This window comes from Canis lupus, chromosome 33 (assembly GCF_048164855.1).
Source record: "Canis lupus baileyi chromosome 33, mCanLup2.hap1, whole genome shotgun sequence".
NCBI lineage: Eukaryota > Metazoa > Chordata > Mammalia > Carnivora > Canidae > Canis > Canis lupus.
Window position 1 is genome coordinate 26,861,848 of NC_132870.1, and position 19,172 is coordinate 26,881,019.

Sequence of the window (19,172 nt, forward strand, 5' to 3'; positions counted from 1 at the left end):
TGATCCTGTCTGAGGACCCTAGTTTTGACAATCTCTCTGTTTGCCCTCTTCATTCAGTAAAGAAAGATCTCATCTAGCATTTCATATTCTACTTTTTTAAAAGTGAACTACACTTGTCAGCAATAAACTAAAATTATATTATGGGAAGACAAGTAGTTCATTAAAAGGCCAGCTAAATTTCTCAAAACACTTGGTAAGTAAAACATTTAGACTCATACTAACATATAATTTTCAAGTTACTTGTAGTGCCCCATTCCCAAGCATGAAAGAAATAATGGTACATCAGCCATGGTGGCCATCCCTAGTTGTTTTCTCAGTTATGTCCTTTTTTTTTTTTTTTTTTTTTTTTTAAGGATATGACACATAGCAAGAAGAGACATTGCAAGTTTTTGTGAAGTTTGAAATTTTTTCTAGAGAAATATTCACATCTAATCTAGACATTGAAGAAATTAGTTATGAATTACCACCACTTATTCCCCAAGAGAATGTTTTTAGAGACGTAGATTTAGACATAGTTCCTTGGAAAATTAACAGATTCATAAATCGCAAGCTCCCTAATGTTAGAAAGTTTCGGAGCTTACAAGATGTTTTGTCATCCTGTTTGAAGAAGCAAAGTTACATATTGTTGTTGGTTTTATCCTCCCCTCAGTAATTACATCTTTAATGGGTGGGGCCAACTTAATGGAAGGGTCAGGAGTGAAATTTCTTTTCTTTCCTTTATATCCTGGTTCTAGACTTAAGAATGAAAGATACAAGACATGAAGACAAAGTGTGTTTTGTGTCTTAAAAAATTAGTTCTAGAGTAGCATCTCAGGTATATAGATAGAGCACAAAACACTGAAAGTTAACTTGAGAGAAGATACGCTCTGTTAAACCAGTTCTTAAAATTCAGTGTGCATACAGATCAGCTAGGGGCCTTGTTAAAATGGAGATTTTGTTGCATTTCTAACATGCTCCTTGGGGATACCTGTGGCATTAGTCCTTGTTGCACAGTTTGAGTAGTAAGTTATTAAAAAAAATTAACCCAAAAATATATTCATTAGGTCCCTCTAAGGTAAAAACAGAGCAGATTTTTAAAAATGAAAATTTGAAGGCACCTGCGTGGCTCAGTCAGTTGAGCGTCTGACTCTGGATTTCTGCTCAGTTGTGGTCTCCAGGGCTTGGGATCCAGCTGCTCAGAGGGGAGTCTGTTTGCCTCTCCCTCTGCCCCTCCCCCAACTCATACATGTGCGCGCACACAGGCTTGCTCTCTGTCTCTGAAATAAATCTTTAAAAAAATTAAAATTTGAGGTAAGCTTTTAAAAATACGAATACTCAATAAGTTCCAGATGGGTTTTTAGATTTATCTTAGCTATAAAATAAATTTTATTTTTTTAAGGTTTTATTTATTTATTCATGAGAAACAGAGAGAGAGGCAGAAACATAGGCAGAGGGAGAAGCAGACGCTCAATCGCTGGATCGCAAGACCTCTGGATCAAGACCTGAGCCAAAGGCAGACACTCAACCACCGAGCCACCCAGGTGCCCCTGAAATAAATTTTAGTGCCCCCACACACACACACACATTTAAAGTTGACTCTGAGCAGGACATTATTATTAATGTCATAGATATCTATGGCTAAGAGAGAAATCATTTATTTAATATCTGCTGTAGTCCTGATTCCTTCATCATCTCATTGGTTCAGCTCAATCCTCTTACCTACCCTGTGAAGCAGGTGATATTGTTTATGTTTCACAGAGGAAGTACTGAGGCCCAGAGCTTGTATACATTGCCTGAGGCCACAGAGCTGAAGAGTGGACTTTGTATCTAGATCTCCCTGTACTGCATGTGGCCTCCCTCCTTTGGTAGTGTGCTCTGTCTGCTGAGCAGATCTCAGGCCTGTAGATTTGACTGACCACTGACCTGAAGTAGTTTGCTACAGAATGAAAGATCTTTAACAGTCATGTAGGATAGAATGGTGAGCATGGTTCATGGTCGTAATGAATAACTCAAGTAAGATACATTGGTAGAGTTATTCATGCTAATAAACACAGAGGAATTCAGTATTCATTATACTTCCATGTGAGCATCCTATGAAGAAAATCTACGTAAGATGCTTGATTTTTACAATTTAGTTACTATATTTTAGATCCAGTTTTATATTTTAACATTTTTTATTATTCGTTACATATGTAAATGTTTAAATTTGTTGTGACCCAAATTCCACTTGCTCTCTGATAGAAAGAGAGGTTTGGAAATTAGAATTGTAAACCAAAAAATTTGAAGCAGTCATTTGGCTATGATAGCATAAAATAAATTGAAAGAAGTGGTGACTGTTTCTGTGATTGGGAAGCCCGGACAATTACTTCTGGCCCCCGAAGGGGGGGTGCCATTCTTTCTCTGCTCTTGTCCCTTCTCCTCCTACATTCTGCTGATAGCTAGTAGGATGCAAGGGAAAGTTACTCAAATAAGAGGGGTGAAAAATTATTAATATGAGTAAAACCTGTGTCATCACTGCCAAAAAAGTGGGGTCATTTCCATAGAAATATGGTATTTTTTTTTTCCAGAATGGCAAATTCACTTTGGTGGGTTCTTTCTAGTCTGAGAAGAAGAGAGAGAACTGTAGGTCCCTTATAAAAAAACGACCTAGTTGGAAAAGTATCTCAAAGTCTGTGGGAAAACAAGTGAAGAAAAGAATGTTTAGCTTGGAGAAGAAATAATGGAGCAAGACTGCTTTTCAAATATTTGACCAACAATATCACAGTTATTCTGGAACCACAAGCAGATGAGAAGTCATATCAGTAGGTAAAAGCCATAGGGAGATCAATTTGGTTCACTCTCAGAACTTCCAAGCATCAGAGCCGTCTAAAAAGAGAACAGGATGACATGGAAATAGGGAGCTCTCCATTGTGGAGGCATTTTGTGTTGTTTTGAGCATTAGATAAGGGTTGGGTTGGAAAATCTGCTACACCACTTCGGAGAGCCTCTGACTGAGAGTGGCATGCCCTAGGCCTTCCCAAAGTGATTGCTGAACAGCTGGACTCACCATTGCTTGGGCAATGGGTGGGAGGCCTGGACGATGGCAGAGGGGAATTGGGGATAAGAGTGCACGGCATATGTCAGGCTAGAATTGTTGAGCTTTTTAGAATATGTTGGGGAATTCTAACCAAATACTGATGGAAACCTACTAATAAGCCTTATTATGGAAAGTGCCTATTTTTCTTCTAGGAAGTTCAGGGATGTGACTGTGTGTATGTACATCACAGGCTAAGACCAGAGAAGAATATAACCAATTTAATAAATTATTTCTGTGTATTATCTAAGTATCAAGCCAACTGTTTCTTTTTAGACTATACCATATTTGTAAAGGAGCATATGTTTGGATTTCCACGGTTATGACTGATTTTAAAGTGCATTTCTTGCGTAACATCCAGATTTGCAGATATTTTCATGCTAATATCGCTAAGAAAACCATCAAACTTACAACTTTGAGAAACAGCTGCGAAGTACTTTCAGTTGCTAGCTGCTCTTCCCGGTGCTTACTAGGTTTTGTTTACCGCATTCAGTCTTGAAATTAATTGTGAGGTAGTGAAATTAATACATGCCTCTAAGGAATGGAAGATTCTGCTGCTGACAGATGTGGTGACGTGCTACAGGCCTGTGGCTGTGGCCCTGAAGACACACCCTTCTGTAAATGTCAAGGCTGGACCTCTGGGCCCCTTTTCCTAAAACCCTGAGGATCAGGGTTAAAGGAAACTGATTCAGGGCTATGTCTGCTACTGATAGCTACAAGGTACTCACTTTAAAATAGCAAGCAAGCCAGCCTGTACATGCAAGTATGCCTATTACAGCATTAAACATTATTTTGAAATACACGCAAATGGAAAAATCAACAGCAAAAATAAAAGCTTCCTCCCCCAGCCCTGGCTCCCAGTCACCTTCCCCAGATGCAACCAGTTCCTTGGTTATCTTTCCAAAAACACATTTTTTCTATACAACAGCACCCTGCTCTGTAGCTTGCTTTCCTCACTGAAAGATTATATCCTGTAAGTGTTAACACACACGTGGACTTTGAAGCCAGAAGGCTTGGGATGAAACCTAGTGCCATCACTTACTAGCTTCGACCTTGAGCAAGTTGTTTAAATTGAAATAATAGTATCTATTAAACATATGTGTGCATTTAAAGCACTGCCTGGCCCACAGTTACCATTAAAATAGTATTAGCCGTATTTTTTTAAAGATTTTATTTATTTATTCATGAGAGACCCACAGAGAGAGAGGCAGATGAAGAAGCAGGCTCCAAGCAGGGAGCCTGATATCGGACTCCATCCTGGGACTCCAGGATCATGCCCTGAGCCAAAGGCAGGCGCTCAACTGCTGAGCCACCCAGGCTGCCCCAGTATTAGCCATTGTTGTTGAAGGTTGTCCTGTATCAGTACATACAGAACACCCTTATTCTTTATGGCTGTTATTTCATTCCTTCTTAGATGTAGCACGCTGTATTTAACGGGCCATCCACTGAGGCACATTTCAGAACAGTGCTGCAATTAATAGCCTTGTACATGTATCATTTCATATATACTTAAATATATCTGTAGCATGAATTCCTAGATGTGGAATTGCTAGGTCAAAGGGAATTTGCATTTTGACTTTTCATAGTTTCTAAATTGCCCTTCTTAAGAATTGTAGAAATTTATGCTCCCACCAGTAATATTTAAGAAGCATCCGCAGTAGATCTAATTAAACTATTTTTTTATCCTTGCCAAGCTTATAGGTGAAAAGGCATCTCCTTTTAATTTTTCTTTTATTGTGAAAAGTTGACCATCTTTTCATATATTTAAAGTAATTCTTTTCCATGATGCCCTCTGTTTTGTGTGTTATTAATTTGTAAAGTTCTTTATGTTAAAAGGGAACTTAGTCCTTTTCATGTGTTACAACTATTTTTTTTTTTTGCTTGTCTTACTGTTTTATGATATTTTATCTTAGAAAAGCAAAAGTTTAGAGGCCACTTGTGATGAGCACTGGGTGCTATATGTAAATGATGAATCCCTGAACTCTACTCCTGAAAATAATATTACGCCATATGTTACCTAACTGGAATTTATTTTATTTTTATATTTTTTAAGATTTTATTTATTTATTCATGAGAGACACAGAGAGAGAGGCAGAGACATAGGCAGAGAGAAGCAGGCTCTATGCAGGGAGCCCCACATGGGACTCAATCCCAGGTCTCCAGGATTATGCCCTGGGCCAAAGGCAGGCGCCAAACTGTTGAGCCACCCAGGCATCCCACCTAACTGGAATTTAAATAAAAACTTGAAATTACAAAAAAAAAATAAAATTAAGAAATTTGCTAAATTATTAATGGCATACTTGGAGCTATGAAATATGTCTATATTGTTGACATAGAAAAATGACTGATATATTTAATGAAAAAGGAAAGTTATTACACTGTAAAAAATGTTCATATTCAAGTGCATTAGTGTTCACGTAGTTACATAGAAGTTCAGAAGTTAAAATGTTAGTAATTATCTCTGGCTTTTGAAATCATTGCATATTTAAATTTTCATTATGCTTTTCTATTTATCTCATTTTTCCTGCAGTGGGTATTACTGTATTACTTCTCTTGAAAACAAAAAACAAAAAATTAAGCTCTTTGCATTAGAGAGGTAAATACCAGCAAACTGTAATGATATTTGTTTTACCTGGGCTGGTTTCTCAGCGAAGAAATATAAATATATTAAAAAAAATCACTGTAAAATACTCCCCTATTTTTTGACCACACAGTTAACAGATAAAATAATGGACATTATGTTGTTCTCTTTGTAAATTGAAATTTTAAAGGCATAAAGCAGTCGAGTTAAAAATAAGTACATTTAAATTTTATCACTATGTACTATTTACAAAAACATCCAAAAACAAACTTTAGATACTGTGACTCTTTAAACTGAAACCATTGAAATACTTAATTTTATATTTAAAACAGTATCTTGGAATCAGAAGTAAAATTTTTATGTAATAGGTAACTTGTTGGGGGTGCTAGATCAGTTTTCCCCTTAGCTACTGTTCCACCCTTGTAACACTTCCTTTTATTAAAAAGGGAAAGAATTCTTCATGGTAAAACAAAAACCTGGTGCCCACAGAGCAGCTCTACAGAGAAAGAGCAATTGTAGCCTCATTTGTCATGATTTACATTTTAGTTTTAAATACCTCTATGAAGGACTATTTGGCTCTTGTTAGGATGCCTTGGTTTGTTGTGTTGTTTGCAGGCCGTGTCTGGCATAGTGATGTTAGTGTACATTCCGCAGGGTCTTAAGGTAATCCTTGTTTTCTTAAAACTTTCAGGTTAACTGTAATAACCTTGTATCTTAAGTCTTAACCCAAATACCTGTGATGATTCAGAGCCGACTTACGAGGAGACATTTAAGCCCCATCTAAATGTTTTGGCCCACAGTATTGTTTGGATTAATTTGGTGGGGCACAGGGGTGGGAGGAGGCTAAGAAATTCTGTGTGTGTTTTCGGTGGGTCAAGTACATGCCTCAAGGATCTGTTGCCCTGAAGTGGGTTTTTTTGCTATATTCTTATGACATCATTTATTCAACAAATGACATCAAAGCCCTACCATATGCTAGGATATAAAATGGGGTGATGTGAGAGGAAAGGTTAGTTCTGATACCAGTGAGTTCACCGTCTCCGTCTCCTGGAGGACAGAAACCTATAAACCAGTGATTCCAGTCTGAGAGGAGCCAGGGCTGAATAGGGAGTCAGGCAGTTCTGAGTTCAAACCATTGCCCTGCCCCTCATTGGGTGCCTTCACCTCTTCAAGCCTTAGCTTCTGCAGGTACAAAACAGGCCAAGCCAATGTTCCTTCAAAGACACATTAGTGGGACGCCTGGGTGGCTCAGTGATTGGGCGCCTGCCTTTGGCTCGGGTCGTGGTCCCGAGATCTGGGATCGAGTCCCGCATCAGGCTCCCTGCAGGGAGCCTACTTCTCCACCTCTCTCAGTCTGTGTCTCTCATGAATGAATCAATAAACCTTAAAAAAACAAAACAAGACAAAAGCAAAGACATGTTAGCAGGGCCCAAGCCACTTGTGTTTAAGAGCCTAAAGAGTCAGCCACAGGCGGAATATACACAGATCCCCCATTTGGTCGGGGACTCAGAGAAGTCACTGGAAGAACAGGACATCCCCCAGATTATCATGCCTTATACAGAGTAAGCATAAGAAAGAAAGGACAGTTTATCTTCTAACTGAGAGATACGTAGCGTTTCTACCAAAACAGGTACATGTGTTCAACATTCCAACCACAGGTTTCTTGTGGATAATTCAGTGCGGAAACGCAGTGTTATTTTTCAGTTGGCTGTAATAAAACAATTGGGAATATCATTTGTACATGGATGGACTGAGTTTCAAAATACTACTTGCCACTTTCCCTCTCTCGAAAAGCAAGAGAAGAGCACTTCACGGCTGCTTAAACTACCCCACCCCACCCCTACGCCACAATGGCCCTTTCCTCTAACAATTTAAATTTCCACAAACAATAGCCCTGGAGATCTGAAGACACCATCAAAGTGACCTGTCCGAAGTGAAAGTTTTTAATATTTTGTGTACATGTACATGTAATAAAAACTTACGTATTAATGATATATAATGGTATAGATTTGTTTTGATGTAAAAATGTCTTAAACTACTTACCTACAAATAAAATTGATGCTCCAGGAAGATGTAGAGGATTCCAGAACACCTCTGCATCTTCTTGGGGTTAGGGGTACTCCAGTGTAAGAAACATAGCAAACTTGCCTTTTCAAAGGATCTTTCCTGCTTTAGATATTTTTTTTTTTTTGAGTGGAGAGAAGAAAGAATAAACATATTTAGTGCCCCTTTAGGTTACTGTGTCTTCTACCGCCTGGGGGTTAATCATCCACATAAAAAATTCTCCCTGGCAAATTAGAGTCAAGCAGGCAGCCAGCTTGACAACATAATCATACGTTGGTGAGGATCAAGAGATTGTGAGCTTGTGTCTGCCTGTGTGTGTCTGACCATATTGGACAGGAAATAGTCATAGTGTTAGGATTTGCATTCTCCACGAGCCAAGTGTTTTCTATACACACAAGCCATAGACTATAAGGGAGGGATAGAAGTAAGCCCTATTTTCCTCCAGAAATCCGGAATTCTGTACAAACGACTGGCCCGGTTTGCAGTTGCCTCAAAGTCGAGCTGCGCCCGTGCTGTCTGCTGGAGCGCGGTGCCAGCACGTACACACAGCCCTGCTTTTCCCATTCCAGGTGGACAGTATCTGACAGTGTCGGGAGCCAAAGGCCCAGGGGGAAAAGCCGCTCGCTTGGTGCTACCTCTCGGCCACCTCCTGCATTCAGGGGACCTGTGCCTGTCGTTCAGGCACAAGGTGACTGGGCTGCACTCCGGCACGCTCCAGGTGTTTGTGAGAAAACACGGTGCCCACGGAGCAGCCCTGTGGGGAAGAGATGGTGGCCGTGGCTGGAGGCACACACAGATCACCTTGCGAGGGGCTGACGTCAAGAGCGTAAGTAGAACCGCAAAGGAGGCAGAGCTGGGGGGTTCTCCTTTCATAGGAGAACTCTAGGGTCCGGGCTTGAAGAAGCCTTGTTCTTTTCATTAATTCAGGCACGAAGGTTTGGGTCTTTCTGGGTATGAGAACCCCATTCGTGACTCTTCCTATAATCCCTTTTTGCTGCTGCTTCCATTCTTCATCGCAACCTATGACCACCACCGCTCTCCCTTCACGCTGGTGAAAATCCTCTATTTTTAATGAAAAAAAGAATTCAGGAATTGAAAAAAGTGAACAACTTGAAAGGGCGAAGGTGGTGAGCTTAACTGCACCTGCTTTCCCTTTTTCTATAAACGTCTTTACTTTTCAGAGTTACCCTAAAGTATTTTTTTCTTTTTTGAACTATTTCTTTAAAGTCTAATTTTGCCTCAGAGATCATAGTTAAGCAGCCTTGGGTGGAAACGCAGAACAGTATGCTTGGGAAGTCCTATTCTGTTCAGGACAGGGTGTGGGAAAAGCTTTGATTGAGTATATAAATTTTATCTGAAGTAATCAAGTCATCGAAAACAATTAAATGATCTATAGCATCCCACCGAAATGAGGTATTTGGAAGAGCATCTTTATGCTCATATTCATACTTGCTATTAGAAGATTGTGCATCTATGACGATAGGTGTGGCTCCTAGAAACTATGTTGAAAGGGATAGACTTCGTTAATACAGCTTTTATCTGTCTTGGATTTGTTTTACTCTTCAAGAACCATTTAATATTGTTTGGAAAAATAAAGGCATTTCAGATCATTGCATTGAAAAGTTTAAAAGAGAAAGGATGCTCTGCAGAAGATAAAATACAAGAAAGTGTGTGTGCTTTACAGAAGTCAAGCAACACCGTGATTAGATTGGAGTGTTTGGTTGGAATCCATTTCAGGCAACAAAGCCGGCTCAACCCAAGGAGGAAAGAGCCAACGGCTAGGATGGGCTGCATGATTATGATCTTTCAGATCTTTGGCTCTTATTTCTATACCTTTATATTCCATTTCATTTTTCACTTCTAATTTTGGTAATCTTTGCCAAAGTGTCCACCTCATAAGCATTCCGAAGTTGAAGTAGTCTGTCATTCAGAACAGCTCCTTTAAAGAGTAACTGCTTCTGAGTGACCTGGTCTAACAGTTTACCGCTTGTAGTTTGTCCCAGAGGCGAGCTCACGTGACACCGGCTCTGTTCCAGTCTTCCCTTCTGTTGAGGAAGTTCACAGTTTGGTTGTGGGGAATAGCTTGCCTTTATTTCGCGAAATGAGCGGGTGTTGGGAAGGGGCAGAGGAGGCTTGACCTGTGTGTGCGTTCTCTCCCCAGGTCATCTTCAGAGGTGAAAAGAGGCGTGGCCACACTGGGGAGATTGGATTGGATGATGTGAGCCTGAGAAAAGGCCACTGCTCCGAGGAACACGAGCAACTTCCCAACTAGCAATGAATTGCCCTGTTGCTCTTTTCTTTTTCCAATCTTCACCTCCTATCCCCTCCTCCCTCTTATCAGGCCTAGGATACGCAGGGGTCAGTGGGTCAGGAGAAAGTCGGGTGGGTGACCCACACCTTGCTGGCCTGCTTTTGTGCAATTCCAATGAAAAGTGACGTCCCCTTGAAATACAAGGGGGGTGCCTGTAGACACATCCAAGCCAGCTTTGGGTGTTATCCTCCATCCTTGTCTCTTTAGGAAGGCCTTTGACATGTGTGCCATCCTTCGTCCCAGTTACGAGGTATTCCTAGTAGCAAATGATGGGAGAAGTTTGCAAAAGAAATCTGTGCAAATGGCCATTCTGTTAGCTGTTCAGTGTTGTACCACGAGTAGTATTGACTTCCCCTAAGATATGTTGTACAATGTGCTTGTGAAATTGGTTTCTCCCTTTAGCCTGTTAGCTCTGGCCTGACCTGAACTCTGACTTTTACTGCCATTCACTTTATAAAAGAAGGGTGTGTAACATATCAAGATGCATTTATTTCTCGTTATCTGTATTTTTCTTTTAAAGATGATTATGTAGAGTGGGCACGAAATCCCTCGTTAGTAGTATTGTGTTTTGTGTAAATGTGCTATTGGTATTAAGTAGTTATGTCTTCCTAGTATTTACAGACTCTAGTTGCAAGGGAAAAGGCAGCTTGTGATTTCTTGAATTAAAAACTACCCAGTGAAATGTCGTCCAGCTCCATGACCTTATTTTGGCCACAAGAGAAAATTGGAAGAGATGTCAGGGGTGGTAGTGGAGGGATGAATTTTTTTCATGGCCTTGATTCTGATCACTGTAAAGGATAGTGAACCATTCAGGTAGACGAGAAGCAGCAGTTAACATATAAAACCCTCGCTGTTTCAGGTTATACTTTAAAGCCAACAGTTTTACAATAACATGGCTCTCTTTGGTCATCTGTAAAAAGCTCTGTAAAAGTTCTGCTTGTTTCAGAGAAAAGATTCTGTTTATGGAAGGGTGAGGGGAAGCTCTGTGGGAACAGATTTTCATGCTACCTTTTAAGTCCATATACATTTAGGCAGGTCTAGCTCATTACTTATGTGCCTCTTGTCAGAAGGGGATAGGAAGCAGGTCCTATGCTGGGAGGCATTATTTTGTTGGATTCACACACGCATTGGAGCAAGAGGACAAGATTGGAATTCTCAGATCTAGGAACCCCCAACTACATTTCCTTCCTGGATATTTTACCTTTATATTAAAAAAAATACACAACTTTAATGAGGCATCTTACTCCTGAGGCTTTTCTTCATTTCTGATTAAGTAATCAAACTATTTTCTGCTGTTTTTGCCAGGAATCACAAAGATGATTAAAGGGTTGGAAAAAAAGATCTATGATGAAAAATTAAAGGAACTGGGATTATCCAGCGTGGAGAAGAGAAGACTGAGGGGCAAACCATTGCTGGTTTTCAAGTGTATGAATGGTTGGTACAGAGAGGATGGTGACCAGCTGTTCTCCATATGTGCTAAGAATAGAACAGGAGGAAACAGGCCTAGACTGGAGTGTGAGGGGCCATTTCCTGGCAGGGACAATTATTAAATTAGAATCCTTTGTTTAAGAAAAAAAAAAGTGAATCTCTGTCTCTCTCCCTCTCTTTCTCTTCTGTCTCACTTTCTTTGAGGCTTTTTAAAAATTAGATAAAAATCTGTTTATTTAAGATGGCTACAGATGTTCTTATGTCAAGGTGGAATAACAGATTACGGAATCTTCCAAAAGACGTTTTGATCCTCTAACTACGTAATGAAAATCTTCAAAACTGAGTCATTCGGATGAGGCCAAGGTCTAATTTAGGCATTTACCCCTTGGTCCCTAATGGAGGAGAATCAAAAGGGGAAAAAGCCCACCAAATGCAGAGCTCACTAAAAGATCTATGGCAAACCCAGCAGGATTAAAACAGGAAAACAAATCTCAGTATTCTTAAGAGTATGATGGACATGTATTTTAGTATCTTAATATTGTAATGTGGTTGGGTTCATTTTTTTTTCTTGATATCCCTTTCACTTGCTTAGTGGATGGTATTTCGGGTTTTTAAAGAGACCATAATAAAGAACAGAAGTTGGAGAGTTTTTTGTCTGGTGCGTTCTCTCTGCAATGTGTGTGACCACTTCACATGGCCACTGATGAAGAGTGCCATGTTCAACACCTCTGTCAGGGTCTTTGCTTCACCTAACCACTGTGATTAAGTTTCTTTATCAATTGGAATTTGCCAGGTTCCACAAAATGGTAATTTTTTTTTTAAATAGTTACAGTAGGGTATCTTTGGTTATTTAACTTGGTGGAGGCAGGACCGGAGCTGGATGTAAATCAGTGAGCCTTTGAGTAGGGGCCAGGCAGTAGGGCTTTAGATCCATTGTTAATGATTCATTTCCTTTGTGGTCCTATAACTGCACAACTGAAAAGGAAAAGGGGGAAATCGTTGAAAATGTCACTTTTAGGTGCCAATAATACATTGCACTAAACTGACAGAAGTTATCCAGAGTACTGTATGACATCTTGTTTATTATTTAATGTTTTCTAAAGTGAAAAATGTTAGTGGTTTTCCAAACAACCAAATAAAAATAATTCTTTGTAAATAAAAGCACTATTAAATGATACTTGTCTGTTATTATTTTGAGTTTTGTTTTTGATTGCAAGAATATTGGAGTAGTTTGATGTTTCCCAAAAGTCATCTATTCTAGGACCCCCTTCTTGGAAAACTGGGAAAAAAGATGGTACCCACATGAGGATGCCTTTTCTCATCAGCATGCACAGGAAAAGAGATCAGAAGATCCCTATAGCAAATGTCATACCTTAGCAAATTGCTTTAGTTATGTTTTCTTATATCTCACTTAGTTGTAAACATTAGCCTCAAGTCCTTTCATAGGAAGGCAGGATAAGCTAGAATATATGAATATGAATTCCAAGTGAAAAGTCTTTTAGTAGTGTTGGTTTTGTTAACTTATAATAGTTTACTCATATTCCAACAACTTTTCCTGATGGAGAAGACAACTATAAGGAAACAAATCTAATGAAATCATGCAGGATTAAAAGTCCTCCTGACAAGGTAATGAAGGGAACCCCCACTCTAGCACTGCAAACTGCAGTGGGGAGAGATAGTACTGGGGGACTCTGAACAAATTTTCCTGTTCCAGGGCACAGAAGAAACATTTTGGTTTAAAAGAGCAACTAGTATACAAAAGATCCAGCCCTAGCCAAGTATGCAGAGAAGGGGGGACCCTCTTACACAGTTGGTAGGAATGCAAACTGGTGCAACCACTCTGGAAAACAGTGTGGAGGTTCCTCAAAAAGTTAAGAATAGAACTACCCAACAATCCAGTGATTCTATTACTAGGTATTTACCCAAAGAATCCAAAAATACTAATTCAAAGAGATACACGCACCCTGATGTTTATAGCAGCATTATCAACAATAGCCAAATTATGGAAACAGCCCAAATGTCCCATTGACTGATGAATGGATAAAGAGGCGGTATATATGGTGTATATATAGATTATATATTATATTTAAATATATAATGGAATATTAGTCATGAAAAAGAATGAAATCTTACCATTTGCAAAGACCTGGATGAAGTCAAAGAGTGTTATGCTAAGCAAAATAAGAGAAGATAAAGACCATATGACTTCACGCATATGTGGTATTTAAGAAAAAAAATCGGGAGGGAAAGAAGCAAACCAAGAAACAGACCCTTAACCACAGAGAACAAACTAATGGTTACTGGATGGGAGGTGGGTGAGGGGATGGTTTAAATAGGTGATGAAGTGCTGAATCACTAAATTTTACACCTGAAACTAATATTACACTGTAGATTAACTGGAATTTAAATTAAAACAAAAAGAACAAAGAGCCAGCCTCAGAATGTTGCCAAATGGTGGGAGAGCTGCCGGAACTTTCTGCTGGTCAGAGGGGCTGCTGAGTGCCATGGCTTACATTCCCCATCCATCTTGATAGCATGGATGGAAGCAGTCCACATGCCCAAGGCAGCTCCCATGTCAGGAGCCCTGGGCCCCTAGCCGACACCAGCCCCAGCAACTCCACACTGAGGCACCCCAGCACAGCACAGCAACAGTGGGACACCCCTCATCAGCATGCACTACAGCTCCATCTGTTTCACCAAAGTAACAGGTAAGACACACCCCGAAACACTCCAGGCCTCTACCAGTTTAGCTCCAGACAACTTCCTAGAGTGCGTGTGGAGCACCCCAGGACCCCATGGCCCACACTGCACCCAACTCTAGCTGCTCTGCCAGGGAGCTCTCTCTGCAGAGAGCCTCAGGACATACTGGCTTGCATCCACCTTAGCTTCAGCTATCCTGCCAGGGTGCCCTCTGTGTGGAGAGCCCTGGGACCCTCACCCCCACCTCAGCCCATACTAGAAAGTACAAAACACTGCTGAAAGAATATAAGACCTAAATAAATAGAAAGTCATTCTATGTTAATGGATTAAAAGATGTAATGTTATTAAGATGGTAGTACGACCAAAAGTGATCTGTATATTCAGTACAATCCCTATCACAATTCCAATGACTTTTTGAAGAAATTGGAATACCAATGCTCAAATTGATGTAAAATTTAAATAGGCAAAATGATCCTGAATATGAAGACAAAGTTGGAAGATTCATACTCCCCATTTCAAAACTTACTACAAAGCTACAGTAATCAAAACAGTTTGGGACTGGCATAAGGACAGACATACAGACTGATGGAATAGAATTGAGAGTCCAGAAGTAAATCCATAGTTAAGGTTAACTGCTTTTTGACTAGGGTTCTAAGACCATTCAATGGGGGAAAGAATAGTCTTTTCAACAAATGGTACTAGGACAATTGGATATCCACATGCAAAAGAATGAAGTTGGGATTCATACTCTTCATACCATTACCAAAATTAACTAAAAACTTATCAATGACCTAAATATGATAGCCAAAACCATAAATCTCAGAGAAGAAAATATACAGGTAAATTTTCATGATCTTCATATGTGGCAATTCTTTTTTTTTTTTTTTGTGGCAATTATTCTTAACTATGACACCAAAAGCATGAGTAATAAAAGAAAAAATAGATTAAATGGACTTCATGAATATTAAAATATTTTGTACATTAAATGACATAATCAAGAAAGTGAAAAGACAACCAATAGAATGGAGAAAATATTTGCTGATTGTTTACCTTATAAGGGTCTAGTATCCAGAATATGTAAAGAACATTTGGAACTCACCAAAACAAAAAACAATTAAAAAATGGGTAATGGATTTGAATAGACATTTATTTTTAAAATGATCTATATGAATATCAAAAAAAAGATGAAAAAAATGATCAGCATAATTAGTCTTTTGGTATTCTGAGGCTTAATTTCCAATGTGTGTGTTGGGGGGTGGGGGTGCAGGGGGGAGGAAGGCATTCCTCACACCAGCAAATAATTCTAGGAGACCAGCAGGGTATCCAAGAAGTCAACTTAATTCTGGCACTATCTACCCAGAGAAAACATCAGGTTCCACAGGTCAAGTGTTCAGTCTTACAGCACTGCCCTCCAGCCTCACTTCAGACACAAGTTGCAAGCCCAGGCTATAAATCAGAGGTACTCCCAACCCCCCCCCCCCCCCCGGGGCTTGATTAATTTGCTAGAGCCCCTCACAGAGCTCAGAGAAACATTTTACTTTCTAGTTCACCAGTTCATTATAAAAGAATATAACTAAAAAACAATTAGGTGGAAGAAATGCATAGGGAAGGGGTGGAGAAAAGATATGGAGCTTCTTTGCTCTCCCTCTCTAGACTTGCCACCCTCCCAACACCCTCCCACCCCCCCACCCCCACTCCCACCCCCGGTCACTAACCTGGAAGTTCTCCAAATTCAGTCCTTGCAGGTTTTTGTGAAGGCTTCATTACCTGGACATGCTTGATTAAGTCATTGGCCACTGGTGATTTTTTCAACCTCCAGCCCCTCTCCCCTCCCCGGAGATCAGGGGGATGAGACCTAAGGAACATTTCCAACCCTCTAATTACACTGTTGGTTCTCCTGGCAACCAGCCCCCATCCTTAGATGTGGTCCAAAAGTCATCTCATTAACATAACAAAAGACACCTTTATCACTCTCATTACTTAAGTTTCAAGTGTTTTAGGACTTCTGTGCCAGAAACAGACTGAAGACCAAATATCTATTTATTATAAATCACAGTATTCCAATTAGTCATTCGGAAAATGCACATTAACACCACAATACAATATCGTTTCGCACCCACTAAATAGGTGATAATCAAGAAAATGGAAAGTTACGCTTTGGTGAAGATATAGAGAAATTGGATGTTGCTGGTGAGAATGTAAATGGTATAATCACTGTGGAAAACAGTTTGGCAATTTCTCAAAAAGTTAAAGACAGAATCACTCTATGACTCAGAAATTCCATTTCTAGTTATGTACCTAAAGTATTGAAAACAGGTATTTAAACAGATACTTGTACACAAATTTTTATAGCAGAACTCTTCACTAATAGGCAAAAGGTAGAAATAGCCACAATGTTCATTAACAAATAGATAAGCAAATGAGGGTACATCCATACACAGAATATTATTCAGCCATTAAATGGAGTGTTACGGTGTTGATGAACCTGAAAAACATTATGTGAAGTGAAAGGAGTCAGACAGAAAAGGTCACATATTCTATTATTTCATTTATATGAACTGTCCAGAATAGGTAAATCAATGGAAACAAAGTAAATTGAAGGTTGACAGAGGGGAAATGGAGAATATTTAATCGGCAAAAGATTTATTTGGAGTGATTAAAACGTTTTGGAACTACACAGAGGTAGTGGCTGCACAAACTTTGAGTGTAGTGAATGCTCACTGAGTTGCTCACTTCAAAATGGGTAATTTTGGGCAGCCCCGGTGGCTCAGCGGTTTAGCGCTGCCTTCAGCTCAGGGTGTGATCGCGGGGTGCCGGGATCGAGTCCCACATCGGGCTCCTTGCATGGAGCCTGCTTCTCCCTCTGCCTGTGTCTCTGCCTCTCTCTCTCTCTCTCTCTCTCTCTCTGTGTCTCTCATGAATAAATAAATAAAATCTTAAAAGGGTAATTTTATGCCAGGTATGTTTCATCTTAATAAAATATTTGTTTTCATTTTCAAATAATATAGCAGAAAAAAGGAGAAAGAACAATAGAGAGATGAGACAGAGAACAAAGAGCAAATTGGTAGATTTAAACCAAACTGTAACAATAATCTTATTATATCTAAAGGATCTAAACACCCCAATTAAAAGAAAGATATTGTCAGATTGGATAAAAGCAAGAGTTAGTCATGTTGCCCATAGCACACAAATAAGAAACAAAAGGAAACAACATTTCTGGGCATGGAATATTTAAATTTGCTAACCTGGTATAGAACATTGCTTTGTGGGATCCCTGAGTGGCTCAGCGGTTTGGCGCCTGCCTTTGGCCCAGGGTGTGATCCTGGAGACCCAGGATCGAGTCCCACATCAGGCTCCTGGCATGGAGCCTGCTTCTCCCTCTGCCTGTGTCTCTGCCTCTCTGCCTCTCTATGTCTATCATGAATAAATAAATAAAATATTAAAAAAAAAAAGAACATTGCTTTGCCAATCAAATGGCAGGGCCTTCAAAATAAGGAAGTCATAATTGAGGGCACTTAAATAAAGTTGAGGCAATGATCCAGGAAGCCTGTATTTTAGAAGACAAAGCTACATTCATGAATTGGGGATAATTTACTAGATAGGATTTTCAGGGCTCCAGAATGCTGAAACCTGAAAACAACTTGGAATTATAGTGGAGGTTAGTTCCAAGTTGATTTTCTGGGGCTAATTCACTAAAAGCTAATATTGGGCAGCCCCGGTGGCTCAGTGGTTTAGCGCCGCCTGCAGCCCAGGGCGTGATCTGGAGACCCTGGATCGAGTCCCACATCGGGCTCCCTGCATGGAGCCTGCTTCTCCCTCTGCCTGTGTCTCTCTGTCTCTCTGTCTCTGTCTCTGTCTCTCTCTCTCTCTGCATCTCTATGAATAAATAAATAAAATCTTAAAAAAAAAAAAACTAAAAGCTAATATTTGAGACCTCATTCATAATCTGGAATTTAATTTCAAAGAGCACGGATTACTACACAGAAGGCTCTGTTCCATTGTCTCATGCATCTCTTCCTTTTCCAGACCAAACCCCCTCCCATATTCTGGATTTACCTGCAGACAGTGTTTTTCAGATGTGTTAAATGATCTAAAGCAGTGTTCCCAACTGGAGGCAATTTTGACCCTCAGGGGATATTTTGGTAGTGCGTGGAAACCTTTTTGGTTGTCACAAGTTGTGGGTGCTACTTGCATGTAGTGGATAGAGGCCAGATAGGCTGTTAAACATCCAATAAAGCATAGGACAGATCCACACAACAAAGAATTATGTGGCCTAAAATGTCAACTGTGTAAGGATGCAAAAACCTGATCTAAATCAATAATTCTAAATCGATGATCCCCACGGACCTATAAGCATCAGTAGCAAGAAGGTATTAGAATCATAGATTTTTTCAGGCTCCATACCATCTACAGAATCAGAAGCTCTGGAGGTGGAGCCCAATAATCAGAACAAGCTCTCGACGTGATTTTTTAAGTGTTGAATTGAGATTAAACGTCCTTACTCTTTCCATTTTCCACTCTCTAGAAAGAATGATTTATTTTATTCATGAGAGACACACACAGAGAGAGAGGCAGAGACACAGGCAGGGGGAGAAGCAGGCCCCATGCAGGGAGCCCGACGTGGGACTCGATCCCGGGGATCACGCCCTGAGCCCAAGGCAGACGCTTAACCATTGAGCCACCCAGGGATCCCAGTTCATTATTAATCTTCCCCAAACCTTCTTCCTTCTCCCCAAAACTGCTCCCCATTGCTAATCACTCCTTCTCTGAATGAAAGCAATATCTTATCAAGGCCATTAATCTTTGAAATCTGCCACGTGGTTAAAATGTATTTTTATGTATCTACATATTTGTATCTACATATTTTATGTATCTACATATTAAAATTTGTATCTACAAATTTTAATAGATCTACCTCTGAACTAGTTCTTCTGCCTTTGTCTCTCACCAATCAAAAAATGCTTAATTTGGGGGCCCCCACCTGAGTGAGTGGTGGAGCCTCCCAACGGGCCACTGGGAGTAGATGAGCGAGTCCC

General features: G+C 40.0%; 1 protein-coding gene across 5 annotated transcripts in view; it reads left to right on the forward strand.

The window, feature by feature from the left end:
* Positions 1 to 12,613, forward strand: part of NPNT (nephronectin) — a 76,088-nt gene extending 63,475 nt beyond the window's left edge. For 4 of the 5 annotated variants that reach the window (XM_072810661.1, XM_072810658.1, XM_072810660.1 and 1 more), the window contains 2 exons: positions 8,267 to 8,523; positions 9,859 to 12,613. In XM_072810661.1, the coding sequence (XP_072666762.1) occupies positions 8,267 to 8,523; positions 9,859 to 9,969 (368 nt within the window). In that variant the 3' untranslated portion in view covers positions 9,970 to 12,613. Of the gene's footprint in view, positions 1 to 2,546; positions 3,298 to 8,266; positions 8,524 to 9,858 lie in introns of those variants that run through there. The other variant, XM_072810662.1, reaches the window with a different exon arrangement.
* The last annotated feature ends 6,559 nt before the right edge of the window (positions 12,614 to 19,172 follow it).